Below are 24,109 nucleotides of genomic sequence, written 5' to 3'. Positions count from 1 at the left end.
CGGGGTCACCACATTACAAGGATTGACACCAGGACAGTAACAATGACAGCGCCGAGGGTGACTGCTAGACCATGGCCGCTAATAGCACTACAACAGTATAGTATATTAAACCCCGCACCCTCGATGTTGATATTAGCCGAGATCCCAAGCTGCCCAAATGGGAGATCTGCATCTCCATCAGGCAATTCTCCGGCAGTGGCACCATAGTAAATCTATAAATTGTCCGCAGAATCTGTATGAAGGCAAAGGCACACCGCACTCGTTCACTATAAATATAGGAAGTGTCGCACCATTTGCAGCCCACTGCACTCGTCTCCATGACCAAGACAGTGTTTATCTCGTTACTGCTCGCATCCGCAGCCCTAGGTAGCCCATCCATCAAACTACGTTTACAGGATGGACTCGCCCGCACGCCACAAATGGGGTTCGTCTTGACCTCCTCGCTAAAACCTGAGTAGTGATTAAACACCGCACTAACATCCATTCCAGATGGAACACCTACAACCAATACAACTGCAACCCAAGCGAAGAAGCCGTGAAACTCAACGCCAAGGCCCTGGTCGACACCGGCCTAGCAGATCTTGGATACCGCTACGTCACAATCGACTGCGGCTGGACTGTCGCGGATAGACTGCCCAACGGCACTCTGACTTGGAATGAGACCCTGTTCCCAGAGGGGTTTCCGGCGATGGGGAGGTATCTCCATGATATGGGGCTGCTCTTTGGTGTCTATCAGGATAGTGGAATCCTGCTTTGTGGGAGTCCGCCGAATAATACGGGCAGTTTATGTATGTCCAATGTTCTATTTATGGGCTGCGGAGAGATATATACTAATGATATATGTTTAGACCATGAGGATATCGACGCCAGAACCTTCGCGGAATGGGAGGTTGACTCGCTAAAATGTATCTTACCCCTCTACCCCTTAAACTCTATCGAAACGGTATACCGTTCGACCGTAAAATACTGATGCATTATATGTCAACCAAAGTGTTATATATATTAATTGACTACAGATGACAACTGCTACTCCGACGCCGCAACAAACTATCCAAACGTCAACTACAAGCCCTCCACCTCCCCCCAACCGCGCTTCGCCAACATGTCCCGCTACCTGCAAGCACAACCAAGAGACATTCTCTTCCAAGTTTGCGAATGGGGCATCTCTTACCCAGCGGCATGGGCTCCTGAGATCGGACATTCGTGGCGGATCGGAAACGACATCACGCCACACTGGCGGTCCATCTTCCGTACGCTGAACCAGGCCGTGCCGCAGACTGATGTTGCGGGGCCAGGGCAGTGGCCGGATCCAGATATGCTGCTTGTAGGGCTCGAGGGTGTGCTTACAATCCCCGAGGAGCAGACGCATTTTTCGCTGTGGGGGATTCTGAAGGGGCCGCTGATTATTGGGGCGAAGGTGGATGGGATGAGGGAGGGGTCGTTGGATATCCTGCGGAATGAGGATGTTATTGGGTTTAATCAGGATGGGCTGGGGGTTAGTGCGGCGTTGAAAAGGAGGTGGAGTGACCAGGGGTATGAGGTTTGGAGTGGGCCGTTGGAAGGGGGGAGGACGGTTGTTGCGGTGATTAATTGGAGGGGGGAGGAGAGGGAGATTACCCTTGACTTGCCGGATGTTGGGCTGCAGTTTGCTGGTGGGTTGAGGAATGTTTGGGCTGGTGAGAGTGTTGAGGATGTGAAGACGAAGTATACGGCGGTTGTGGCGGCGCATGGGACGCTGCTTGTCGAGCTGAGTGAGACGCTGCCTGCTGGGGAGTATTCGAGTGATATCTTTGCTGCAACGAAGGGGTAAGTCGATTATCCAGGAATGTTGGAATTATGCTAACAAAGCCGTGTTAGTGGTGTGACAACCTTTTCGGCCGTCTATGGAGTCACATCCAGCCCTAACTACGGACTGAAGGTGACACTTGCCCAGCCATCTCAAGGCGCCAACATCACTATCACGACAAGCTCGAGCAAGACTCCAATCTCGATATTACTCCCAGCAGGATCCTCATCCTTCACTACCCAGATCTCACTAACAGCGAGCTCCAACAATACCATCACAATCCACAATGCTCCCGCAATCTCCTCCATCCAAGTCACACCCCCCAACTCGACCTACTACACAGGCACCAAAGACTTCACTCTCTCCGGCGCTGCAGATACCTTCACGTGCCCAGACGACTTCTGCATCCCCGCCGGATCCAAAATCACCAACCTCAGCACAAACAGCAGCGCAAGCGCGCAAATCCCGTCCATGGTCCGGGGCTCCAAATACATCGAAATCGACTACATAAACAACGAAGTCGCATTCGATTCTGCGTGGGAATGGGGGTCTAACTCGCGCAATATAACAATCCGCGTGAACGATGCCGAGCCAGTCAGGCTGGAGGTTCCGCTGAGCGGGAGGCATAGTGAGCTTTTTGGACCGGGATTGGGGTGGTGGGATTCAGCAAGATTGGGGGTCTTGACGGAGGGTTGGGAGGTTGGTCTTAATGAGGTTGTGCTTGGGAATGAAGGGGGTGAGGGTGGGTTTACAAGATTTGCGCCGGACGTTGTGGGCATTACCGTGTACAACTAAATTTATTGTAAGGGTTGATGTGCTACATTACATGATTTAAGGTGATTTACCTCCAAAGATAACTCGAGTCACCTTTTCCAATACAAGATTCTCACCATCTCATCGTCGAACGCGAAATGAAGAGGCGTCTTTCCCTCGCCATCCGCCGTGAAGATATCAAACCCTGCAGATACAAGGAATCGTACCATGGAGTGATTGCCATTCTCAACAGCGTAGTGCACCAATGTACGACCTCTCCTGTCAGCCTCGTCTACAACAGTCAGACCATGGTCTAAATAGAACTGCAGCAACGGGAGATGCTTGATTTCCGTAAGCGAATGACACCGCCGACCTCTGCGATGGCACAGCATATTCATATCAGCCCCGTTCTCCAAAAGCACACGCGCTGCGTGTACCTTATCCTCGATCTTCCTTTCCAACTGCGCGGGTGTAGGCTCCAAACCGTGGAAAAGCAATTGTTTCGACCTATCGATGCCATGTTTCAAGGCCAAATTCAATGGCGTCCTGCCTTTATTATCAGCCGCGTTGACGCTCGCACCCGCCTGGATCAAAATCCGGACTACATTGGCTTTGCCATTGATGGCCGCGACTGAAAGCGCCGTACGACCCAAGTTGTCTCTCTCGTGGACGTTGGCCTTGTGCTCGAGGAGAGCCCGGACCAAGCCTACCGCGCCTTCTTGCGAGGCCCACGACAGTAACGTCCAGTCGTCACGGTAGGGGTTTCTGCTGTTAACGTCACAGCCAGAGGCCAGGAATTGCTCCATGATATGGGTGTGACCCTTATGAGCCGCCTCCCAGATTAGACTCACTTTTCTTTCCCCTACCGGTAGCATAGCTGGGGGTGAAGAGCTGGAAGAGTTGGGATCTGCTCCAGCAGCAAATAGGGCACGCAGAATGTCGACGCGACCCGTCCAAAAGGCCATCAGAAGGGGAGAAATACCGTCTACGGTCTTTTCAGTCACGTACTCAGGCCGGTGTTTGACGAGAGCTTGCACGATGGCCAGATTGCCGCTTCGAACCGCGGAGATCAAGGGATTAGCACGGTAATAGGGGAGTATCAGTCTATCCCTGTGAATGAATTCAGTGCCTTCCTTTGGATCCGATATGACCTCATGGGACTCGATGTGCTTCAGCAGCAACAATAGCAGTTCGTAGTCTCCCGTTGTCGCAGGGGCGTCGAGAATACGGTTTATATAACAGGGTGTTATTGGGCCAGGAACACGGTCGAGGATAATCGACACGATACTCAGCGGCTTATTGTGAATGGCTGCCCATATGAGACCAGCATATTCGAATGGTTCTTCAGGGGTGTAGCATGAAAGTAGAAGCTTCGCTACTGCCTCGGAGCTGTGATAAATGGCCCAGTGCAAGGGCGTGGTAAGGGTACCCGCGCTGCTGTAAGCTCTTCGAAGAAGTTCAGGCGAGATGCAGGGGAGAAGCACTCGAACTGCTTCATAATGGTTGGACCTGACTGCCATATCCAGCGCTGGCACCCTGCAGTCAGGCCCAAAGAGACGAGGCTGGGTGTCGCACAGAGGCAACAGCTTTTGGATCATGGGAACGTCTCCTAGGGCAGCTGCTGCAATGAGCAGTTCTTCAGGATTATCGTGCAGCCCAAATCTGGCTACCCAGGTGTCAAGAAGCAGCATGATTGCCGGAGAGTCATGAACGACTGCGTATTTGAAAGTCCCCAAGTCATCCTTGGGCGAGGCACCGCTGGCTAAAAAAAGCTTCACAATGGCGAAGCCGATGTCGACGTCGTTTGCGCAGCCGATATTCTTCATTCTCTCAATGGCAAGCTTCAGGGGCGTATCCCTAGTGTTGGGGGTAGGAAAATTAGGGTCTGCGCCGAATTCCTGCAATAGAATTCGCACAGTTTCCACATAACCCCTTCTTACTGCCTGATGGATCGGAAAATAGCCTTCTAAGCTGCACGGATTGTTTCTTCTCTGGGGATCGCTGAGCAAGAGGCGAAGCACTTTATAGCCTTCGGGTTTACCGTTCCCCAGGAGAGGCCCAGAAATGAGACACGCAATCGGAGTCCACATAAAAGCCGCGAATTCGTCAGACCAGAGTCCGTTACTGATAAGAAGCGAGATCTGAGAGGCGCTCAAACCGTTATCGCAGGTCCAGTGTGCCAGCTTCACACCCGGCCACTCTATCCCGGCAGCGCGTGCGTGGCTTGCTAGAAGCGCGAGAGTCTCACATTCCATATTGCCGATACAGAGAAGGAGAACCACACCAATATAATTCTCTGCGGGACTGATTCTGGGGAGTTCGGCTCCAGACTCTAGAAGGAGCGTAATCACCTGGCGATGGTTTTGATGGCTCGCAGCTTGCAAGGGCCTGAACCATTCTTCCTGTGCGAGTCCAGGGGGGTTGGGCGATACACCGTCCTGCAACAGAGCGCTGACGGTACTAACGTCCCCTGTGTGGGAAGCATCAACTAGCTTCTTGTGCTTCTGCAGCTCTGCGAGGGACATGCCATAGTAGTCCAGTGAGTTGGATATGTTTAGTGATATGAGCTGCAGCGACGTATCCCACACAAGGACAGACCGCAAGTTGATCTTTTTGTTCTGCCTTTCTCGCAAATGCAATGCAGTTTGTAGAGCTCGGACCGATGAGTTTGCAAATGCTTCCAGGCTCTGTTCTGACAAGTATTCTGTAATGTCCAGAAGAAGCTCAGCGGGAAGACTGGTTAATCTAGACATGGATGTGGTGAGCGGCATGATAGTTGTTGGTTCTGAGAAGCTTGTAACTTTTGTGTATTCCCTGATGAAGTGTCTTCATTTTATATTTGGCCCTGCAAATGTTTGTACTATTCAGCCCTGTATATAGTGAATGAATCACATAGGCAGAGCTACTGCTGTGAATGGTTTTAACTAGCATGTTATTCTATCCCAGCTTCATACTTGAATACATGATTCACAAAAAGAGAAAATTTCGCTTACCAAATTCACACTATTAGTACTTAATTCTCGTATCCCACTGGTGATACTGTTCGACAGAAGCTTCAGCTCTCAGCCACCTAGAATTAGGCACGGCAGCAAGTTTGTAATGATATTGATATATTCCATACAATCAGGAGATTGAAAAAGACTGGTTCTTGGAAGGATGTATGATTTATCTGATATCAGTCTATAAATTAACGATAGGTATACACTTATTCCATATGAAGCCGGACCAGACAAATATACGCCAGGCTACCTGCGCGAATATAAAATCTTCACCATTTCATCCGAGTCTGCAAGCTGGAGAGGAGTTCGCCCCTTGGCATCTGCACGAGAGACATCACAGCCAGCAGCCACCAGGACACGCGCCACGGACTTATAATCCTTCTCCACTGCGCGAATCAGCAGGGTCCGTTTCTCCCCATCGATTGCATCCACCGGTACCATGCCCATTTCAATATAGAGCTGAAGTATCTCACCGAGGTTATTCTCCAGGGCAACCGGGTACCCAGGTATGCCATTGCCATCTAATGGACTGGCGCCGTACTCGAGTAGCACGCGGCATATGCCCAGACGGGCCTGGACACCCGCGCGGGTGTTGGACAGAGCGGCCGCTCGAGGAGTAAGAGGGAGGTGGCCATCCGAGTCAAAATCGAATTCAGGGCGATAATATAATCGCGAGTCCACTGCATGGGCTCCCTCTATCATGGCGAGGAAGAATGGGGTCTTCCCGTCGATGTCGAGCACGTCTACTGCGGCGCCGGCTTCGAGGAGTAGACCAGTGGCTCTGGCATCGCGCATCGCAGCGTAGGATAGAGCGGTGCGCTTCTTCTTGTCCACTGCCTCGATGTTGGCTCCATGGTCAAGCAGAAAGCGAACCGTGGTCGCTTGCCTGTTCAAAGCGGCGAATGATAATAATGTCATCCCGGACTTCCTGTGCCTAGTGTCGACATCGCAGCCGCGGGCTAGCAGTACCCCTAGGATATCTGTGTACCCCTTTGCAGCTGCAAGGATGCATGGATGGGTTGGTTCTGGCGGAGCAAACCCTCCGAATGAATAGGGCGCAGGAAGAGTAGGGCTTGCACCGGCAGAGAGTAGCATGGCCAGGATATCAGGACGATTGGCAGTTACGGCGTTGACAATCGCGAACTCGTTGCCAGCTCCTCTCTCATTAAGATAGCGAGGACACCACTTGGCCAGAGCCTGCGACACAGCAAGATGCCCGTATTTGACGGCCGTGCACAGTGGATTAGTCTTCTCGCAATGACCACCACCAAAGCCAATAGTTCCACCAGCAACACTAAATACACCGTCCGGACCTACCGGAGCAGCAGCAGCAGTTGTCTGGGTCTGAGTCACGGCGCCAGGTGATTCAACGTGCTGCAGGAATATAGTGACCGTGTCTTTATCTGCTCGTTTTGCTAGCATGTCTAATATATATTCCACCTCTTCATCAAGGATTGGTCCTTGGATGCGACTGAGGGCCAAGGAGAAAACATTTAGTGATCTGTGAGTGACAATATTTTCGAAAAGACGAGTCATATTTCTCCAAGAACCTGGGACTCCGAAGTTGTTGAAAGCATTGCGGTGAAAAGAACAGCGTCCGATTAATGTGAAAAGCATCTTCTCTGTACCGCCGCAGACTGCAGCTACCAGATCCTTCCAGCGACCTTGACTGTCGATTTTAAAACTCGTTACATGCGGTAGCAGGGCTTCAAAGGCGTCGATATGCTTGAAGGCTGCGGATCTAAAGAGTGCCCTTGACACACTCTGTTGTTGAAGCTTCACACCTTCGGTCCCCCACGAGGATAATATCTGCTGTATAACGGGGACATCCCCCAATTCAGCGGCGGCGACAAGTAGAACATCGTCGGATTGCACTCCAAAGTGCGAGATGTGCCTATCGAAAAGGAGCTTTAGTGACCTTCCCCCGTACGACAGCGAACACCGGAGTGTATCCATACAACAGATAGCACCGGCATCCAGGAGGATTTCAACGAGCTCATCACTGGAATCATATTCAAGACCTGCAATTACTTCGCATAATGGGGTATCCAGACCCCCGCGACCAGAATTGAGGTTTGGATCCGCGCCGAACTCATGCAGTAGCATTCGCATCACCGCAGGGCTTCCATGTGCTGCTGCAACGTGGATAGGGTACCGTTCTGACTGAGGCTGGCACGGTTGGTTTCGTCTTTGTTGTTCTTGGAGCAAGAAGCGAACTATCTCTAGCTGCTGACTTGGAATACTGCTAGGGTTGCTCGTCTGTTCAATGGCCTTTCCAGTAGGAGTGTACCCGTTGCCATCAATCCACGATACCTCATCCGACCATAGTCCATTGCTCATTAGCAAAAGGATAGCTGAAACAGAAAGGTTTCTTGAGCAAGCGAGGTGCGATATATCTGCCTTTAAAGCCTCGTCCTCGAGATAATCGACTGGGAATTTTCCCGGATAGCCAAGTAGAAGAGCTACGGTTTCTGCCTCCTGATTGCCACTGCAGAATAGACGAAGGATATCAACAGCATCTTCAGGGAAATCCTGATACTGACAACTCATTTCCGCGCCAGCTTTAAGAAGAAGTCGTATGATTTCACGGTGGTTCCCACGCGACGCAGCCTGAAGCGGCGTAAACCATTCCTGCTCTATTTCAGGGAAATTAGGAGGGTTGGGCGAGACACCGTTGCGCAGTAAACCCTGGACAAGAGGTGTGTCTCCTGCCTCGCATACAGTAACCAGACGTTTGAATTTTGAAATCTCACCCATATAAGGGCCGCATTCGGTGAGTTCGAATATGTTGTATGATGCAGGGTTGTGTATTTCTCGCCCCTCCCACACAAGAACAGAGCGTGATTTCAGGTCCCTTTTCACCTCATTGCGAAGGATATCTCTGGCTAATTTGGATGTTCTCGCAAGGGCGGATTGTGTTTTAACCGGTAGATGGTGAGCGATATTGAAGATAATCTCCGCAGGGAGTTTGAATAGCATCTTGTCTTGAATTGAGGGACAGCCAGGGTTTACCCGAGGGAAAGGCGTTTTTATAATCTGCTTAGAGACAGTTCTTTGTATCCTTATCGCCTTTGTGTGTCCTTACAACTGGTAGAGGTTAAACCATTGTCCTATTTTTGACGAGCACCGGCTTTGTTAGCCTGGAGTGATAGCAGTTCACCGCAGAAAGGATGCTGCGTTTTCTATCTCCAACCTTTAAATATATCAAACTGGCAAATATTTCTATCTCATACACCAAAGACTATTTCCAACACCCGGCCCCTAATAACTCTCACCATGCAACTAAATATCACTAGACAAGGGATACATGCCACGAATCAAATACTTCTCCCATCCATAGGTTTTAGCTTTAGCTTCTCAAGTTCTACCCCGTCAATAGTACGAGCCTATATCGATTAGCAGACCATGCAAACAGAAGACAGAATAGTTCAGACATTGACTGCTCTCATATCCATCCCCTCAGGGGCCGTGACGTAGAGGCTAGTCCCACAGCTGGAGCAAAAGTAATGCGGATATTTCTTCGATGCCCAGCGGTATTCCTGATGTTGTTAATATGTTTATCTCTATAAAGATAGATGGGACGACGTACTGTAACGGCATCCTCGGAGTGATGGACGGTCATGTCCGCGGCCTTGGGGTAGACCATTAAATAGCCATTCTTCGAGCAGATCGAGCCTGGGCACATAGTTAGCCGGAGCTGCTTAAATGGAGTAGAGATGCGTACAGTTGCAGCTGACGACTTCGGTCTCGTAAATGTCAGCGGGCAGGCTGAAGCTGAATGTGGCAGCGCCGCAGTGGCAGCTTCCTTTGTAGTTCATTTTGTACTACCGGCTAGAATGCAAATGATTGAGGTTGGCTGAATATGAGAAGAAGATGAGGAAGGACTGCAATCCGGGAAAGGATGTTGTCAAGAAGGGAGACGGCCTCGTATTCAGTGTTAAGGAATCATGGTTGGGGCATTTGTTCGCTTGTTGGGATGTCAGCTTACGAGTCAGTCAATCCAGCAAATTAAGACACGCAGAGACGTTCCTGCAGGATCAAATAAGCCGGGCAAGAGTCAAATTATTCGACTGCCGTCTCTGGTGCCTAGACATGGCCATGCTGCCTGCCGCCGAGCCCTACCTGTATGCTCCACCGAGAATTTATGCAGCGATAATTCAACTCCAGCCAGCTTATTCAGACGCATGGAACAGATTATTAAATTATAATGGATCACTGATCAGACGCCTTTACAGGCCGTATTCGTACTCGGGAAACCCGGATGGGCTGCTCGGGATTTCTGGCACCGACTCCAAAGAGATCGACAACGAGAGTGCGGAGACGCCCAGTTCCTGACGAGGAATTACCGACCCCAGAAAATGCCCAGAAGACATCCCATTAGCCGTCTGGAGCCACCTGCCTGCAAGTGACGAAATATCTCGGGGTATCATTGCCCCAGTCCTGCTGTTGCGGGGACCCCGCAAGTGACGAAATGTTATTTATACCTCATGGATTGCGAGTCCACTGCATTTGATAGGCAACCATGGCTCTATCAATCTCACAAGTCTCTTTCGAGCACCATCGCACCGCGCTGGGGATCGGGGAGACGAACCCTAGAATCTCGTGGCGGTTCGACGGCAACGTCTCCGACTGGCACCAGGGGGCCTACGAACTCGAGGTCAACCGAGGAGGCGAATCGGACTTATTCCATGTCAACTCCTCGGACTCCGTTCTCGTTCCATGGCCAGACGACCCGCTGAAGTCTGGCGAGGAAGCGATTGTCCGCGCCCGCTCCTTCGGCCGCCAGAACCAGCCTGACTCGCCCTGGTCTGAGCCGGTCAGTGTTGAGCCCGGTCTGCTGAGCGAGGACGACTGGCAGGATGCTGTCGCTATTGCCTCGGACAGAGAGACTGAGGTGAATAGCACGCACAGACCGATCTACTTCCGCAAGGACTTTGCCGTGGATAAAGAGGTTCTTTCGGCAAGGCTGTATATCACTGCTCTGGGAGTGTACGAGGCCGAGTTGAACGGCCAGCGTGTCGGTGACCATGTCCTTGCGCCTGGCTGGCAGGCTTACACTTTTCGTCATGAATATAACACCTACGATGTCACAGACCTTTTGAGTGAGGATCAAAATACGATTGGTGTTACCGTTGGGGAGGGCTGGTACTCCGGTGCGCTTTCCTGGGATTTGACCAGGAATATCTACGGAGATACCCTTGGTGTTCTGTCATTGCTGGCGATCAAGACTGCTGATGGTGAAACGACTTATGTGCCCACGGATGGGACGTGGAAATCAGCCACTGGACCTATTGTCTCGTCTCAGATATATGACGGAGAGGTCTACGACTCGACCCAGGATATCGCAGGCTGGTCCTCGCCAGATTTCGACGCATCGGAATGGCTGGGAACTCATGAAGTCGAGTTCGACAAGGGCGTTCTGGCTGCTCCAGATGCACCGCCTGTTCGACGCATTGAAGAGCGAAAGCTGGAGAACATCTTCTCGAGTGCCTCTGGGAAGACGGTACTTGACTTTGGGCAGAACCTCGTTGGATGGCTACGAGTTCGAGTCAAAGGTCCAAAGGGCAGCACTATCAGCTTCGTCCATACTGAAGGTACGCGGAAGTTATAACAATATACCCCAGGAAGAATGCTAATGAAAAAAGTCATGGAAAACGGCGAAGTCGCGACCAGACCACTACGCAACGCCAAAGCCACAGACAACATCACGCTCTCCGGCGAAGAACAAGAATGGGAGCCCTCCTTCACATTCCACGGCTTCCGCTTCGTCCAGGTCGAAGGCTGGCCAGAGGAAACAGAACTAAACGCCGACTCGGTCACGGCCATCGTGGTCAACACGGACATGGAGCGGACGGGGTTCTTCAACTGCTCCAACCCTCTCCTCAATAAACTGCACGAAAACATCATCTGGTCGATGCGTGGCAATTTCCTCTCCGTCCCGACTGACTGCCCGCAGCGTGATGAGAGACTCGGCTGGACTGGGGATATCCATGCCTTTGCACGGACGGCCAACTTCATATACAACACGGCTGGATTCCTCCGGGGTTGGTTGAAGGATGTACATTCAGAACAACTAGTTAACGACTGTAAGTCTGCAACCTCATTCCTACTCTTCCGTACAAACTTCTAACCAAACGAAGTTGCTCCGCCGGTTGTTATTCCAAACGTAGTACCGGATATGAGCCAGGCAGCCTCAATCTGGGGCGACGCCGTTGTTGCCGTCCCCTGGGCCCTATTCAAATCATTCGGAGACAAGGCAATGCTCAGGGAGCAATACGCCGGAGCCCAAGACTGGGTCGACAAGGGTATCCCACGCAACGACGTCGGACTATGGAACCGCTCCAGCTTCCAATTCGGAGACTGGCTCGACCCCCTGGCACCGCCTGATGACCCGGGGGATGCAACAACGAGTGCAAATCTGGTTTCAGACGCCTACCTCATCCACAGTACCGAGATGCTGGCTAATATGTCATCGTACCTCTCATTAAAAGATAATGCGGCGAAGTATGCCCGGGACCGCGCGAATCTCACGTCTGCCTTTGGCAAGGCCTGGATCTCGAGTAATGGGACTGTCGCGAATGAGACGCAGACTGGGCTTACATTGCCGTTATACTTTAATCTATTCACACAGCCTTCGCACTATGACAAGGCGATCTCGCGGCTGACCGATATAATTTCAGACAACGACTACAAAATCGGTACTGGGTTTGCCGGAACACATATCCTCGGCCATGCGCTGTCCCAGTACGGCGCCGCGGACGTGTTCTACAAGACTCTTCTGCAGGAAGAAGTACCCGGCTGGTTATTCCAGGTCATAATGAACGGGACGACGACCTGGGAGCGGTGGGACAGTATGCTCGCGAATGGAAGCGTCAACCCGGGCGAGATGACCTCATTTAACCACTACGCTGTCGGGTCTGTGGGGAGCTGGATGCATGAGAATATCGGTGGGCTGAGTCCTGCTGAGCCAGGGTGGAAGAAGTTCAACGTCGATGTGAAGCCTGGTGGTGGACTGACGCATGCGGAGGGCAGCTTCTTGACCCCATATGGGACCGCGGAAACGCGGTGGAGGGTTGATGGGGGGAAGTTCAGCTTGACTGTTAGGGTTCCACCCAATACGGAGGCTGTTGTGAATGTCCCTGGTAGCCCTTCAGATGGGAAGAAAAGGGTTGTTGTTGGGTCTGGCCTGCACCGGTTTAACAGTCGAGTGGACTAGACTAGTAGCGATGTAAATTAATACTTGACTGCACTTCGAGCAGCATATAACATTGAATATGCGTACGAATGCCTGGATATTCCATCCATATCCATGATTCCAACCTAGTACACGTAGATAAAGTCTTCATTCTTCAGATCCGTCATATCCAGGAACCCCTGGTCCACCTCCCGGCTCTCCCCCTTCCTAGCATCCTCGACTTCAGCAGTCTTGCTCGCCTGTATTTTATGCTTTCCGACCATGGACTCATCAACGACTTGCGCGGTCTTACCCAGTGCTTCACGTTTCTTTGCGTGACGCTTGTTGAGCCAATAAAGGTACAGGTCCGCAATACTAGGCACCCGTTAGTCTGCCCTAAAACCAAAGAAAACGGGAATAAAAGGACATACATAGCAATTATTGCAACAAGTACAAACATAATCAGATTCGAGATCAAGCCCTTTCGGTACTCGGGTGCTTGGTCTAGAGAGTAGAGTTGAGGGCCGATGACCTGGAGCAATATCATATCAGTATTAGTAGCAGTATATACCGTGGAGTTAGGGGAAAGCATACATTCCCAGTGCACATGCCGATCAAAACGACAGCTGATGTGCACTTTCTCTTCGTATCACCAGCAGTATTCTGAGCCTCCCAGGCGTAGACTAAAGGTGTGATTCCCGCGAGACAGGATACCTGCGACATACATGACATTTGTTAACACCCGACAAAACAACCCCCGGATTGAATTGATGAGGACTGACCAGGTAGTATCCAAATAAAAGCACACCCTTCTGCTCCCTTGAAACGGTGATAAGGAGAATAGTGCCCACGGCAGCAATCATCGCAATACCGGCAATCACCAGCCCTTTCGTACGCAACTTGCTGGCGAGCCATCCGCCGCCTAGGATGATGACAACCTGCACAGCCCCAAAGGGGAGGTTGAACAGGATTGCATCGAAATTCGTATATCCAAAGGAGGTGATAATGAGGCTTCCGAACGTGCTGATTCCGCCGCTGGGAATGCTGGAGTGTGCATGCGTTAGTATATGGACGGAGGGGGTTCCCGAGTGACATACGAGATGGCGATGATGAGCAGAAACCAGATCCAAGTCTTCACGTCGAGAAGTGTCTCCCAGACGTGATCCCACCGCCACTCGCGCGATATAATACCCATTTGGTTCGCGCGCAGGCGCTCGACGGCGATGACTTTCTCGCGCTCACCGAGGAACTTGGCTTCCATGGGGGAGTCGGGCATGAATATCAGAACGATTATAGAGTAGAGAACTGTTAAGAGACCGCAGAGGAGGAAGATCGTCTGGTCTTTGTAAGTTGGTGTTTCGCGTGGACATGGACGACGGAGGTACCTGGTAGGAGTACAATTTGTCGCTCTGTATGTGCCCGAGGCCGTAGGTGAATAGGCTCCCGACCTGCCTAGTTAGTAGATTCTAGATGGTACATCGAGAAACTTACTATTGCAGTTACTCCGTTCATCGCGTTCCAGAGGGCAGCCCGCCTATGCGTGGTTAGCCAAGTTGCGTGGCCAGGGTGGTGGCTTACCATGTCTGCTCTCCTCTCCGCCACCACATCTGCGTGACAGCAATGCAGGAGGGGGCTGTACAATTAATCCACTGTTATTGACCATATAGGATGAGAACTCACCTATCATAGACTCAAACGCCCCCAGACAGAACCTCAACCCAAGTAAGCTAGGGAAATCAGTACAAGCTGCCATTACGGCCAGCGAGCTGCCCCAGAGAAATATGGCTGAACCGATAACCTTTCCTGTGGGAAGCTTGACCAGAACCAGTGCAGCAAGCGGCTGCATAACAAGCTGGGCAATATATAAGATCGAGCCCAGCCATGAATACTGCTGGCCAACAAGATTGGCGTCCTCGACCAGCCCGAAGATAGAGACGTATGACAAGCTGGACTTGTCGAGCTGCTGGAAGAAATATGCACCAAGCAGCAATGGGAGAACGCGGAGATCAATCCGTCGCAGCACCCTCTTCTCTTCTTCCGGCGTGAATGTGCGGTCTCCGCCGACTGTGGCCAGGAACTGCGCGGCCTTCTCGCCAGTGGGGGTTGTTTTGGTCGGGGCTTCGACCACGGGTGCGATTACGTCCGCGGACTCGATCTGGTCAGATGAAGGGGGCTCTTTAGTCGTCATCTTGCTGTTGTTGTTGACTTTACCTTATGGCATGAGACTCCAACTTGGGGCCTCTAGCCCTATATATCTGGGCCGCGGTGAGATATTTCCCTAATACCCCATTCCCCAATGACCCCAAAAAGAAGACGGAGATTGGATGCCCAGATCACCCAAGATTCACTAAATCAAAACCCTGATGTGTTACCCCGTGGGAGAGGCGCATCTCCATCCTTTGCATGCGGGGGCTGCATGATCGTCGCTGGATCCCGACTCCTATTGATGGAAAATAAACGACAAGAAAGCGAGCTCCCATTCAGCCTATTTGACATTCCAAAACCTTTCCATGGACGATTGCTGCTTTGAGCTTAGCAGATATCATAGTGCCACTTGTTGGAGCAGCTCGGTCTCCTTCACCCCGAACTGCCCCTCGATGCCTTATATCCTGAACAGCCCACCAGACACACAAACAAACCGCACTAAACACAGCCTGCACAGATAAAATGGTAAAGAAATACGCGCTTGTCGGCACCGGCGGTAGAGCCATCTTCTTCTACACCGCAATAGTCAAAGACTTCCCCCAAACCGCACAGCTGGTCGGATTCTGCGATACAAACCAAACACGCCTGGAATATGCGAATTCCCGTCTTGAAGAGCTTGGACACGCACCAGTTCCAACCTTCCTGGCTTCGGAATTTGATCGCATGATTGCGGAGACCAAGCCAGATGATGTTATCGTGACTACCATTGACCGCACGCACAACATCTACATTGTCCGTGCTCTGGAACTGGGCTGCAATGTCATTACGGAGAAACCGATGACGATTGATGTCCCGCGATGCCGGGAGATATTTTCTGCTGTAGCGCGGACTGGGAAGAAAGTCACTGTGTCGTTTAATTATCGCTATGCACCGCATAACACGAAGATATACGAGCTGCTCTCATCCGGAGCGATTGGAGAAGTAAACTCGGTGCATTTCGAGTGGCTGCTGAATACACAGCATGGGGCTGATTACTTCCGACGATGGTGAGCTATTAGCGACTATTATGATAAACCAGACTAATGATTGTGCAGGCATCGAGACAAGAGAAACTCCGGCGGCCTGTTAGTCCACAAATCAACCCACCACTTCGACCTGGTGAACTTCTGGCTGCAGTCCCGACCAGAGACGGTCGTTGCAATGGGCGACTTGAAGTTCTACGGGCGTGAGAATGCAGAGAGACGCGGGGAGACGAAGTTCTACTCCCGTGCGTATGGGAGTGACAACGCAAAGGACGATCACTTCGCGCTGCATCTCGATAGAAACCCGCAATTGAAAGCCATGTATCTGGATGCTGAGAAGGAAGATGCGTATTACCGAGACCAGTCTGTGTTCAGCGACGGGATAAGCATTGAGGATACAATGGGCGTGATGGTGCGGTATCGCTCTGGTGCTGTGCTGACGTACAGCCTGACGGCGTATGCGCCGTGGGAGGGATTCAGGGTGATGTTCAACGGGAGCAAAGGGCGGTTGGAGGTCGATGTTGTGGAACAGTCGTATGTGAATTCTGGTGGAGAGCAGGCGCTTGAGGGGGCACTGGAGAGCAGGTCGATTGTGCTGCGGCCACTGTTTGGGAAGCCGGTTGATATAGAGATTCCGGAGGGGAGCGGTGGGCATGGAGGAGGTGATCCCCAGCTACTGAATGATCTGTTTGGTGAAGTATCTGGAGACGATCCCTTTAGGAGAGCTGCGTCCCATGTGGACGGGGCATTGTCGATTCTCACGGGGGTATCTGCCAACGAGTCTATCAGGACTGGGAGGACCGTGAGAGTGGATGATGTTTTCCAAGTATAGTTATAGCATAATAGAGTAACTCTACCTCCACGGATACCTTTTTACTTATTTCGCCAAGTGATACTGCCAACGGTGAACACCAAGACCGGTACATACATATCTTGAATTGTGTACGTCTTGATAACAATCATTATTAGTGAACAGGGAGAAGTCAGACAAAGAGTTACTCGCCGCATATAAACCAACAGACGCTTTGTAAACGACTTCACATGATATTGCATGAGCCCTAACCCGGCATCAACCACCATGGCACTCCCCAAGTGTCTCTTCGTCTTCCCGCAGGAAACCGTGACTGAGATCGCAAAGTATCTATCAGCTGAGAGTCTGGAAGCATTCTGCAGGGCCTCGAAACTCGCCAAAGAGATTGGTATCCCAATTCTCTACCCACAATGCAAGATATGAAGGGGACGTGGTTAAGGAATGGGCCTTTATCTGCGGGTCATTCAGTCCGTCAAGGAATGTTATGGGAATAAAGACCATTGAATATTATAATATTCCAGAACTAGATAGTACTCCATTATCTACTGAAGCAATTTCTCTGTGCTATTGGTCGATAACGGACTCCTCCAGGTCTTACAACAATCTGAGTATGGCCGTTGACGAGATTGTAACCGCCTGTCAGGCAACACCACAGACGTCAAGGCCCTACTGGATGAAGGTTTGAGTCCTCGTCTGGGTCTACAAAAAGCTCTCGAGAAAGCAATTTTGAATAATCACCCTGACATCGTGAAACTACTACTCGAGAGAGGCGTATTAGATCAGTGCACGATAAGTTCAGAAGACCAATGCCCTTGGCCACTGGAGCCCGCAGATACTACTGGAAGCTTACAGTTCGCTGTAATTAATGGAAAGACAGGGATTGTTATAGCTCTGCTGGAATGGGAAGTTCGTCTCGTGGACTGTGTGTATAGACTTAGGCGCACGGCTCTGTCGTTTGCAGCACGGGCAGGCCATATTGGAATGGTGCATGTTTTGCTTGCTAGGCAACCAAATAATCTTATATACAAGATAGAAACTGAGCCAAGAGATCAGTAGTTACATATATTAATCCTTCCTTGCTGCCCGTTAGTCATTAATTTACTTAGTATATAAGAGAATCTCTTTACTTTATAAAAAAATATATACTTTAAACTTTAGTATTAATCTATTAATTATTCATAATTCTTAAAATCCTACTCTTATAATACTTTATTTCCCTTTCTTAGATATATTACACCCTTTCACACGATTCACAACAACCCCTTAAGGCCAAGGACCTTATATAGTTCTAATATTATTAGAGGTCTTAATAATATTATGTAAGATATAGAATATATAGCTTTAAGTCTTTAATCTGTGGATTATTCTTGCTCTTTTGCCTTCTCTGTATTTATATAGATGAATGATATACTAGGAATTACATGACTTTGTAAGATATCTCGGCCCAAGGAGGCATTGAATCCACACGTAGCAGCCGTAGCAGCAACAGTAGCCCTCACGCAGAAGCAGCAGCAACGAGTGCAGCATAATTGTGCCACTCAGCGCAGTCAGTTCAACCAAAGTGTAGGTGACCTTTCCTTTAAACGCCATAGCGCCACCCCTCTCCCTTAAATTCGCGAAGGTTATAGGTCGCGTTTCGGTTCCACCAAAGGAGAAGGACTTCGAGCTGAGCACCGCTAATCTTAGCGAATGGGCTGAACATGTTCTTCGCTAGATCATACCCTTCATCTGACCTTCTAACTAACGTTTTGTGTAGTAAAGTCTGTTGAGCCTGCAGTTAAACCGGGGGAGGGGTTTCTTTGAAGGCGCCCGAAATTAAAAGTAAGTCCTAAATGAGACCTATACGAAGGAACTCAAATACTTAGGTATAATACTGGACCCGCTTAGATGAGTTGTTGATATGTACCTGGATAATGCATTGGGGCCTGAGCCGCGCTACTTTCAGCCCGAGCCTGGATGAGCCTACACTGAGGTTTCCCTATGCTATTCTCTTGACTAGCCACTACCTTGCATCTATATAAGTGTAAAAGTTCTTTGTGGGCCTTCAAGCCCACGCCCACTGCAAACAAAGATACCTATTCGCTTGTATAACTTGGTGCCATCAGCATCGGTGATGCCGACTTCAGCGACCGCTATCCCAATTCCATGCGGAAGATTATACGGCTCCTCGTCGTTAATGGATAGAAGCCAGGCTTTTCTGATATCCCGAGGCCTAGGACTGTCATCAAATACAAGGTTCACACCCCCACTTGATACTGTAAAGGAAACATCCTCTGATTCGGGGGCCCCAAGGTCAACCAGCTCCGCGATACACTTCACAGTTAACTTTGCCGATTTGATCGCGCCGTTTGGCAGGTCCTCGTGAACGGGAATCACCTCACACGAAACCACTTCAAATAAATACGCTCCTTCGAAAGAAAGCATGTCCCCCAAGCTTTGGTAATAGACGGGATGTGCACGAGACGCCCAAGACCATGACGGTGCAACGTACGACTCGCAGGCTGCCCGTGGAGAGTAGTCTGTACGAGCTTTCCAGATGAGGTCTTTGGCCAGCGTCTTGGACCAGAGACCGGCCCAATACTGACCCTGCATAAACAGGGCCTTCCACTCTAACACAATGCCCATGATCGCGGGCATCTTGTCCGCCTGGTATGTGAAGGACCTCTGAGAAAATTGTTTAACAATCGTGACCCATTCTTCGGCTTTAGCTGTTTGAATATAGTATTCTGCCTTTGGTTTCGCCCTTTCAACTACTTGCTCCAGCTCCCTAAGGTTTACCAGAGGTTTGGGGTGCGCTGCGATCCGACCACCGTCCGATTGGACGGTATGTGTAGAGCATCGTAGCGTAGGCCGCTGGCCATGAGCAAAAAACATGACAAGGCGTGGACTAAGAAGCGCCTCTTGGAAGGTCCAGCCTCGTTCCAAAATTGGACTGTCAAAAATGTCTTCGTTGGAGAAATCACTCCGTATTTCTAGGGAAGCAGCCGCTACTTGGCTTATAGCGTCGCGTATATCTGCGTGCCATGTGCGTATTGACTGGTCATCACTGCAGTTTGAGTAGGCCTGTCGCAAGAAGCCTTCGGTCGCACTTTTGGCCGACATGACACATATTGTGAAGATGGCTCCTGAGTAAATAGAGGCCATCTTACCTAGCTCGGCAATCTTTTCCTGCTCGCTGTCTTGCACAATGCAAAACGCGTCCACCCATAAGTACTGGTAGCCCATCCCAATGCTGACACGGATGGCGTCCAGGATTGTTTCAGGGATCTCTGCCGTGTCAATTCCGGCTATGTATGAATCCAACCGGCTGGTCGTCGTCATGTTTGGCTGTATTCCGCCCCAGCAGTAGCTCAGGCAGACGTAGCGAATTGGCACGACCTTGATGTCCGATGCCTTTATGAGGCGTACGGCCGGTGACGCTGATGTTCCAGTAATCTCGAGCAGCAAGGAAGGAAAGCCTAAGCTCTCCCGTGGCTTGCAATTAGGGTGATTAGCCGTACAATCATCAACCAGGACGCGGACAGCCCGGCAATCTCGAACTAATTGCCGAGGTAGTGAGCCTTCATGTTGGAGAAGATCGTTATTTGCTGGAGAGATATTGGCGTCCTGTTCTGGTAGCTGCGGGTTACTAAAGACTGATCCGGAGGATGCGAGTTTGGTAGGGCTAACTGTCTTGTAGACCCGAAAGTAACCAGTGAGATTCGTATTCTCGTCACCATGCGCAGCGACAGTCACTGTGGACCACTTCCAAGGATCTTGGACAGTAATTGAGAACTCGAAATCACCGCGTAGTCCACCTCGTATATTTCTAAGAAGGATACAGAAGATACACCCCCGGGCCGCATTCCGCAATAGCAGTTCAGTGTTTTGACCAAAGGACCGCCGGAACCCGGCAAGCGCATTCCGATTACCAAAATATGCCAGTGGGTCAATCATCACCGCAAAAGGATCCTGATTCAAAGACGTTGGAGCCGTACCGCGACCAATCAGGGCCAGAAGATGTTTGTCAAAGACCGTTGTCTGACACCAATCACATAAGATGGGGCTCGACATTATCCCAAGATCGCAGCACGATACAGCCGAGTCTAAAGTTACTATATCAGTGACACAGGGAAAGCTGGCACAGGAAGTTCCGTATATTCAGTGCGTTTGTGGAACAGTGACGGGACTTATACCTAGCAGGATGAAAGATGAAGAAGTATCGTGGAGCTATCTAAGTGTCTGATGTGTCCGATGGTGGTGGTAGAAGGAAGGGAAAGAAGACAGAAGGTGAAACTATCTACGGTGAGATGACAACCTGAGTACCTAGAGTATTATCACTGCCTCACAGCTGCCTCACAGCCTCATAACCCCGCATCTTGTTATTGAGACCTCGCCAAGCGCGTGTTGGGGTTGTGTTTTCAATTTTCCCACCCGCCCACGGCTACCCATTCATTCATTGGTCGGTCGGATGGTTGAAAAAATATGTAAAGTAGAGAACCTCTCTGGCCTGTTTGGACGTTGGTTGCGGTTAGGCGGGGCTATCGCCAGCTGCTACTGCGGCCCATGTTCTGGCTGGCGTCGCTTGTGGGAGGGCCTCAATCTGTGCCCGTAAGGCCTTGACTTCCTCGTGAAGCTTCTCATTCTGGTCACGAAGGACATTCTGATCGTGTTTAACCTCCTGTAGCTCGTCTTTGGTGGTTTCGATTCGTGCGGTTTGATGGTAGATGATGTCTTTCAGGCTGTTGATAAGCTTCCACACCTCTCTGGTTGTAACTCAGCCTGTTCCTTCCGAGGATGAGAAGGCATCACCGCTGCGCGTGCGTTTTCGGCTATCAGGACGCAACCCAAAGGAGTCGAGGTTCACCCGGGTTGAAAATCCCCTACTGAGAAGCTGATGTTTTTTCGAGTGTCTGGGGGCTCGGCCCCGCCCGCGGGTGGATCCGCCATGGTTTCTGGGATAGTAGCGAGACGCTAGACCGCTACACCAAAAACCCTGCAAGGCTGGTGGCTAGCCAGCTATCTCCAACAGATAGCTCCCGCTCGATACACAACTTCAGCAGTTTTATATCGAAGTACAATCTCGACGACCTTTTCTATCGAAGCCCAGGATTACAGCTAAGTGTAAAAACCAGCTTTATCGTCTCGCACTCTTCTCTTTATTTTAGGCCCTACTGTCAAGCTGCTAGCACGGAAACTGAGTTGTAGGTCAATGGGCACCTAATATATAAGCATAAAGACTTGGTAAGAAGCTGTAATACCACCCGATTTAGTGGTCGCGTGGCAACAAAGTCTTGACTAAAAGACCATCATTACTGCGAGCTACCGCTCGCGACCCTAAACCCCCATAAAGTATCGCACAGAACATTGTAAGCCTCAGGTATCACACTCATATGATCCTCTAAGGCCTTACAGAAGCTCCAGTAAGTCCTCAATCCCTGCTGGATTATAAATTGCCCACACAAACTCAAAACAAATCGCGTTCTTGTATGGGTGGGAAAGATTTAGACGTGGTTTGTTCCGGATAGTGAGAGATACTGAACGCCATAATACTCCATAGTATGTAGGATGGCCGCTATCCTGTATCCCCATAAGTGCTATATTTATTGAGGTGCCTTTTCAACATCTCTCAATCTGTTAAACCATGCACGTAGTAGTCCACGTTTTGCTTTTGCTGTCTCCAAGTCACACTGAATGCGGACTTTCAGCGCATAAATGTCTGGCGGCCGTTCCCTAATCAACAATTTCTTCTCGTTGAAGTTATTCCACCACGACTCGTCATGACCACGTTTGTGAGGAAGTAAATGCCAGTCCCAAAGACTTTTTTGTTCTTCATCGCTGAGGTTCAGCCAAGCGTATAAATCTTGGCGGGTGGTTGATCGCTCCTCGGCGGGTATTGGTAGCGGATCACATCTGTGAAGGACACCCTTGTTGTCTCTTGCAAACTCGACATCTTCAGGCCACTCAAAGACGGTTGCTCTTAAATTGGTTCCGGCATTGTAGATGTACGGCCCAAGATGTCCTTCTACCAGCCAACGCCACCCTTTATATAGCTGAGAGTCATCGCAGCCGAAACCATAGCAGCTTAAAACCGTCGGGACGACTGTAATCATAATCACATAGAGCTGGGTAGCTAGCTGGGCCATGCCTAGCGTGACAACGTGAACTGTAAATGCCACCCATCCGGTCCATCTAGCTAGGCGGTACACATTAGGGGATTGGACGGGCGTCTCGGTCACAAAAATTCCACGGAGAAGATGTTCGGGGATAAACATCGTAACTGCTCGCGAATCAGGCATGATGACCAAGATCTTGACGACCGTTGGCCGCCACCGTCGGGAATCCGGTTGTGGTTGCGGCAGGTTTGGGTCCCTCCTGCGTTTTTCGTTCCATTCGACGAGAGCGCTTGGAAAAGTCATGGGAAGGGGTTTCGCGGCGGCGACAACTTTGTTGATCGCATTGCGGCTTTCTTGTATCATATATGATCGAACGAGGATGAGGACTATAATCGCAAGAGCATTCGCACAGCCGTACCAGTCCTCAGACAAAATGGTTAAAACAAGAAGGAAGCCAGTGAGAATAGCTGAGACGAAGGCTGGAACAAGGAAATATAACCATTGAGTCCGTACTGCCTTTGTGGTCTCCCAGTATACAACACTGCGTGAGACATGGAAGTCTTGCACTTGCATCCACCTAGTGAACCACGCCGCCAGATTTGCCGTTACAATACCACTGGAGACATTATACAGAGTAAATGCTGGCTGTTTAGCACGAAAACGTTCGCCTGCAAAGACATATCCGGCCAATAAGGGCATGTATTCAAGCCAACAGCTGTAGGCTAAGCGACCCAAAGAGATGTCGACCTCATTTGCACCCAGTAACGTAAGCAAGCCAAGGGCATCGATTTTAAAAGGTGCCCATGCTAAAAGAAACTTCCATGGAGACAACATGGACACTTCACCTGAGATCAAATATGAATACGAATTTGGAGGAAACGTGTAGCGATGGAGGGGTAAGTAGGAGGGAGGGATAACGAAGACTGGTGGTCGGACACATTCACACCGGCCTAACTCTAAGCATCTCTAGACAAAAGGCTGAGCAAGGCAGAATGTCTTATTTATTTGATTGTCCGGGTTTCAGTCTGCGTCAGTTGGCTGAAAAGAGCAGCTGTCATAGTATTAAAAAAGAGGCGCAGAGCAGATCCATAGCTGATATAATCCCGGCTGTTGTTTGAATTTGGAGGTGTGAACTAGCCCACGGTCTTGCTTCGGTTGGAGGAAGTATGTACACAAAAATGCGAGGAGCTGCAACCTCACTTTTGAGGCATCAGCATCTCGCGCTGGCTGGGGTTAGTGGCTTCCCTCCGCCTGTTACGGTGCCCCACGTGTGAGGGAGCGATGTGATGAAGATGTAGGATAGCTGTGCCTCTTGTCCAGGAAA

General features: G+C 50.4%; 9 protein-coding genes across 9 annotated transcripts; 4 read left to right on the top strand and 5 right to left on the bottom strand.

The window, feature by feature from the left end:
* The first annotated feature begins 206 nt into the window (after positions 1-206).
* Positions 207-2,627, top strand: ASPSYDRAFT_48882 (alpha-galactosidase D). The gene is made up of 5 exons (XM_040847728.1): positions 207-424; positions 490-788; positions 849-905; positions 1,017-1,806; positions 1,858-2,627. Exons 1-5 carry the CDS (start codon positions 318-320, stop codon positions 2,579-2,581), a joined length of 1,977 nt encoding a protein of 658 aa, XP_040699479.1. The 5' UTR covers positions 207-317; the 3' UTR covers positions 2,582-2,627.
* A 3,092-nt stretch (positions 2,628-5,719) lies between these two features.
* ASPSYDRAFT_48880 (uncharacterized protein) lies at positions 5,720-6,963 on the bottom strand (the record flags this gene model as incomplete). Its single annotated transcript, XM_040847727.1, has 1 exon — positions 5,720-6,963. The coding sequence occupies one exon, from the start codon at positions 6,958-6,960 to the stop codon at positions 5,785-5,787; it is 1,176 nt and encodes a 391-aa protein (XP_040699478.1). The 3' UTR covers positions 5,720-5,784.
* Positions 6,964-8,618: 1,655 nt separating this feature from the next.
* Positions 8,619-9,457, bottom strand: ASPSYDRAFT_48879 (GFA family protein). Its single transcript, XM_040847726.1, has 4 exons — positions 9,263-9,457; positions 9,128-9,213; positions 8,973-9,077; positions 8,619-8,924 (listed from the first exon to the last, which is right to left on the bottom strand). The coding sequence occupies exons 1-4, from the start codon at positions 9,354-9,356 to the stop codon at positions 8,856-8,858; spliced, it is 354 nt and encodes a 117-aa protein (XP_040699477.1). The 5' UTR covers positions 9,357-9,457; the 3' UTR covers positions 8,619-8,855.
* Positions 9,412-9,888, top strand: ASPSYDRAFT_71338 (uncharacterized protein; the record flags this gene model as incomplete). The annotated part of the gene is made up of 1 exon (XM_040850573.1): positions 9,412-9,888. The coding sequence occupies one exon, from the start codon at positions 9,412-9,414 to the stop codon at positions 9,871-9,873; it is 462 nt and encodes a 153-aa protein (XP_040699476.1). The 3' UTR covers positions 9,874-9,888.
* A 172-nt stretch (positions 9,889-10,060) lies between these two features.
* On the top strand, positions 10,061-12,754 carry ASPSYDRAFT_92793 (uncharacterized protein; the record flags this gene model as incomplete). Its single annotated transcript, XM_040852732.1, has 3 exons — positions 10,061-11,132; positions 11,184-11,624; positions 11,679-12,754. The coding sequence occupies 3 exons, from the start codon at positions 10,061-10,063 to the stop codon at positions 12,752-12,754; spliced, it is 2,589 nt and encodes an 862-aa protein (XP_040699475.1).
* A 104-nt stretch (positions 12,755-12,858) lies between these two features.
* On the bottom strand, positions 12,859-14,900 carry ASPSYDRAFT_157955 (putative MFS transporter; the record flags this gene model as incomplete). Its single annotated transcript, XM_040842687.1, has 9 exons — positions 12,859-13,087; positions 13,144-13,244; positions 13,307-13,426; positions 13,495-13,756; positions 13,810-14,048; positions 14,098-14,160; positions 14,204-14,246; positions 14,291-14,345; positions 14,393-14,900. The coding sequence occupies 9 exons, from the start codon at positions 14,898-14,900 to the stop codon at positions 12,859-12,861; spliced, it is 1,620 nt and encodes a 539-aa protein (XP_040699474.1).
* Positions 14,901-15,340: 440 nt separating this feature from the next.
* ASPSYDRAFT_135279 (Gfo/Idh/MocA family protein) lies at positions 15,341-16,868 on the top strand. The gene is made up of 2 exons (XM_040840721.1): positions 15,341-15,903; positions 15,952-16,868. The coding sequence occupies exons 1-2, from the start codon at positions 15,380-15,382 to the stop codon at positions 16,709-16,711; spliced, it is 1,284 nt and encodes a 427-aa protein (XP_040699473.1). The 5' UTR covers positions 15,341-15,379; the 3' UTR covers positions 16,712-16,868.
* Positions 16,869-18,568: 1,700 nt separating this feature from the next.
* On the bottom strand, positions 18,569-20,922 carry ASPSYDRAFT_48874 (HET domain-containing protein). Its single transcript, XM_040847725.1, has 2 exons — positions 20,866-20,922; positions 18,569-20,775 (listed from the first exon to the last, which is right to left on the bottom strand). The coding sequence occupies exon 2, from the start codon at positions 20,741-20,743 to the stop codon at positions 18,704-18,706; it is 2,040 nt and encodes a 679-aa protein (XP_040699472.1). The 5' UTR covers positions 20,744-20,775; positions 20,866-20,922; the 3' UTR covers positions 18,569-18,703.
* Positions 20,923-22,272: 1,350 nt separating this feature from the next.
* On the bottom strand, positions 22,273-23,619 carry ASPSYDRAFT_60570 (uncharacterized protein; the record flags this gene model as incomplete). The annotated part of the gene is made up of 1 exon (XM_040849870.1): positions 22,273-23,619. The coding sequence occupies one exon, from the start codon at positions 23,617-23,619 to the stop codon at positions 22,273-22,275; it is 1,347 nt and encodes a 448-aa protein (XP_040699471.1).
* Between the last annotated feature and the right edge of the window lie 490 nt (positions 23,620-24,109).

This window comes from Aspergillus sydowii (genome assembly GCF_001890705.1).
Source record: "Aspergillus sydowii CBS 593.65 unplaced genomic scaffold ASPSYscaffold_11, whole genome shotgun sequence".
NCBI classification, from domain to species: Eukaryota; Fungi; Ascomycota; class Eurotiomycetes; order Eurotiales; family Aspergillaceae; genus Aspergillus; species Aspergillus sydowii.
The sequence above is the reverse complement of the archived record's forward strand: the minus strand, read 5'-3'. Positions and strand labels throughout refer to the sequence as shown.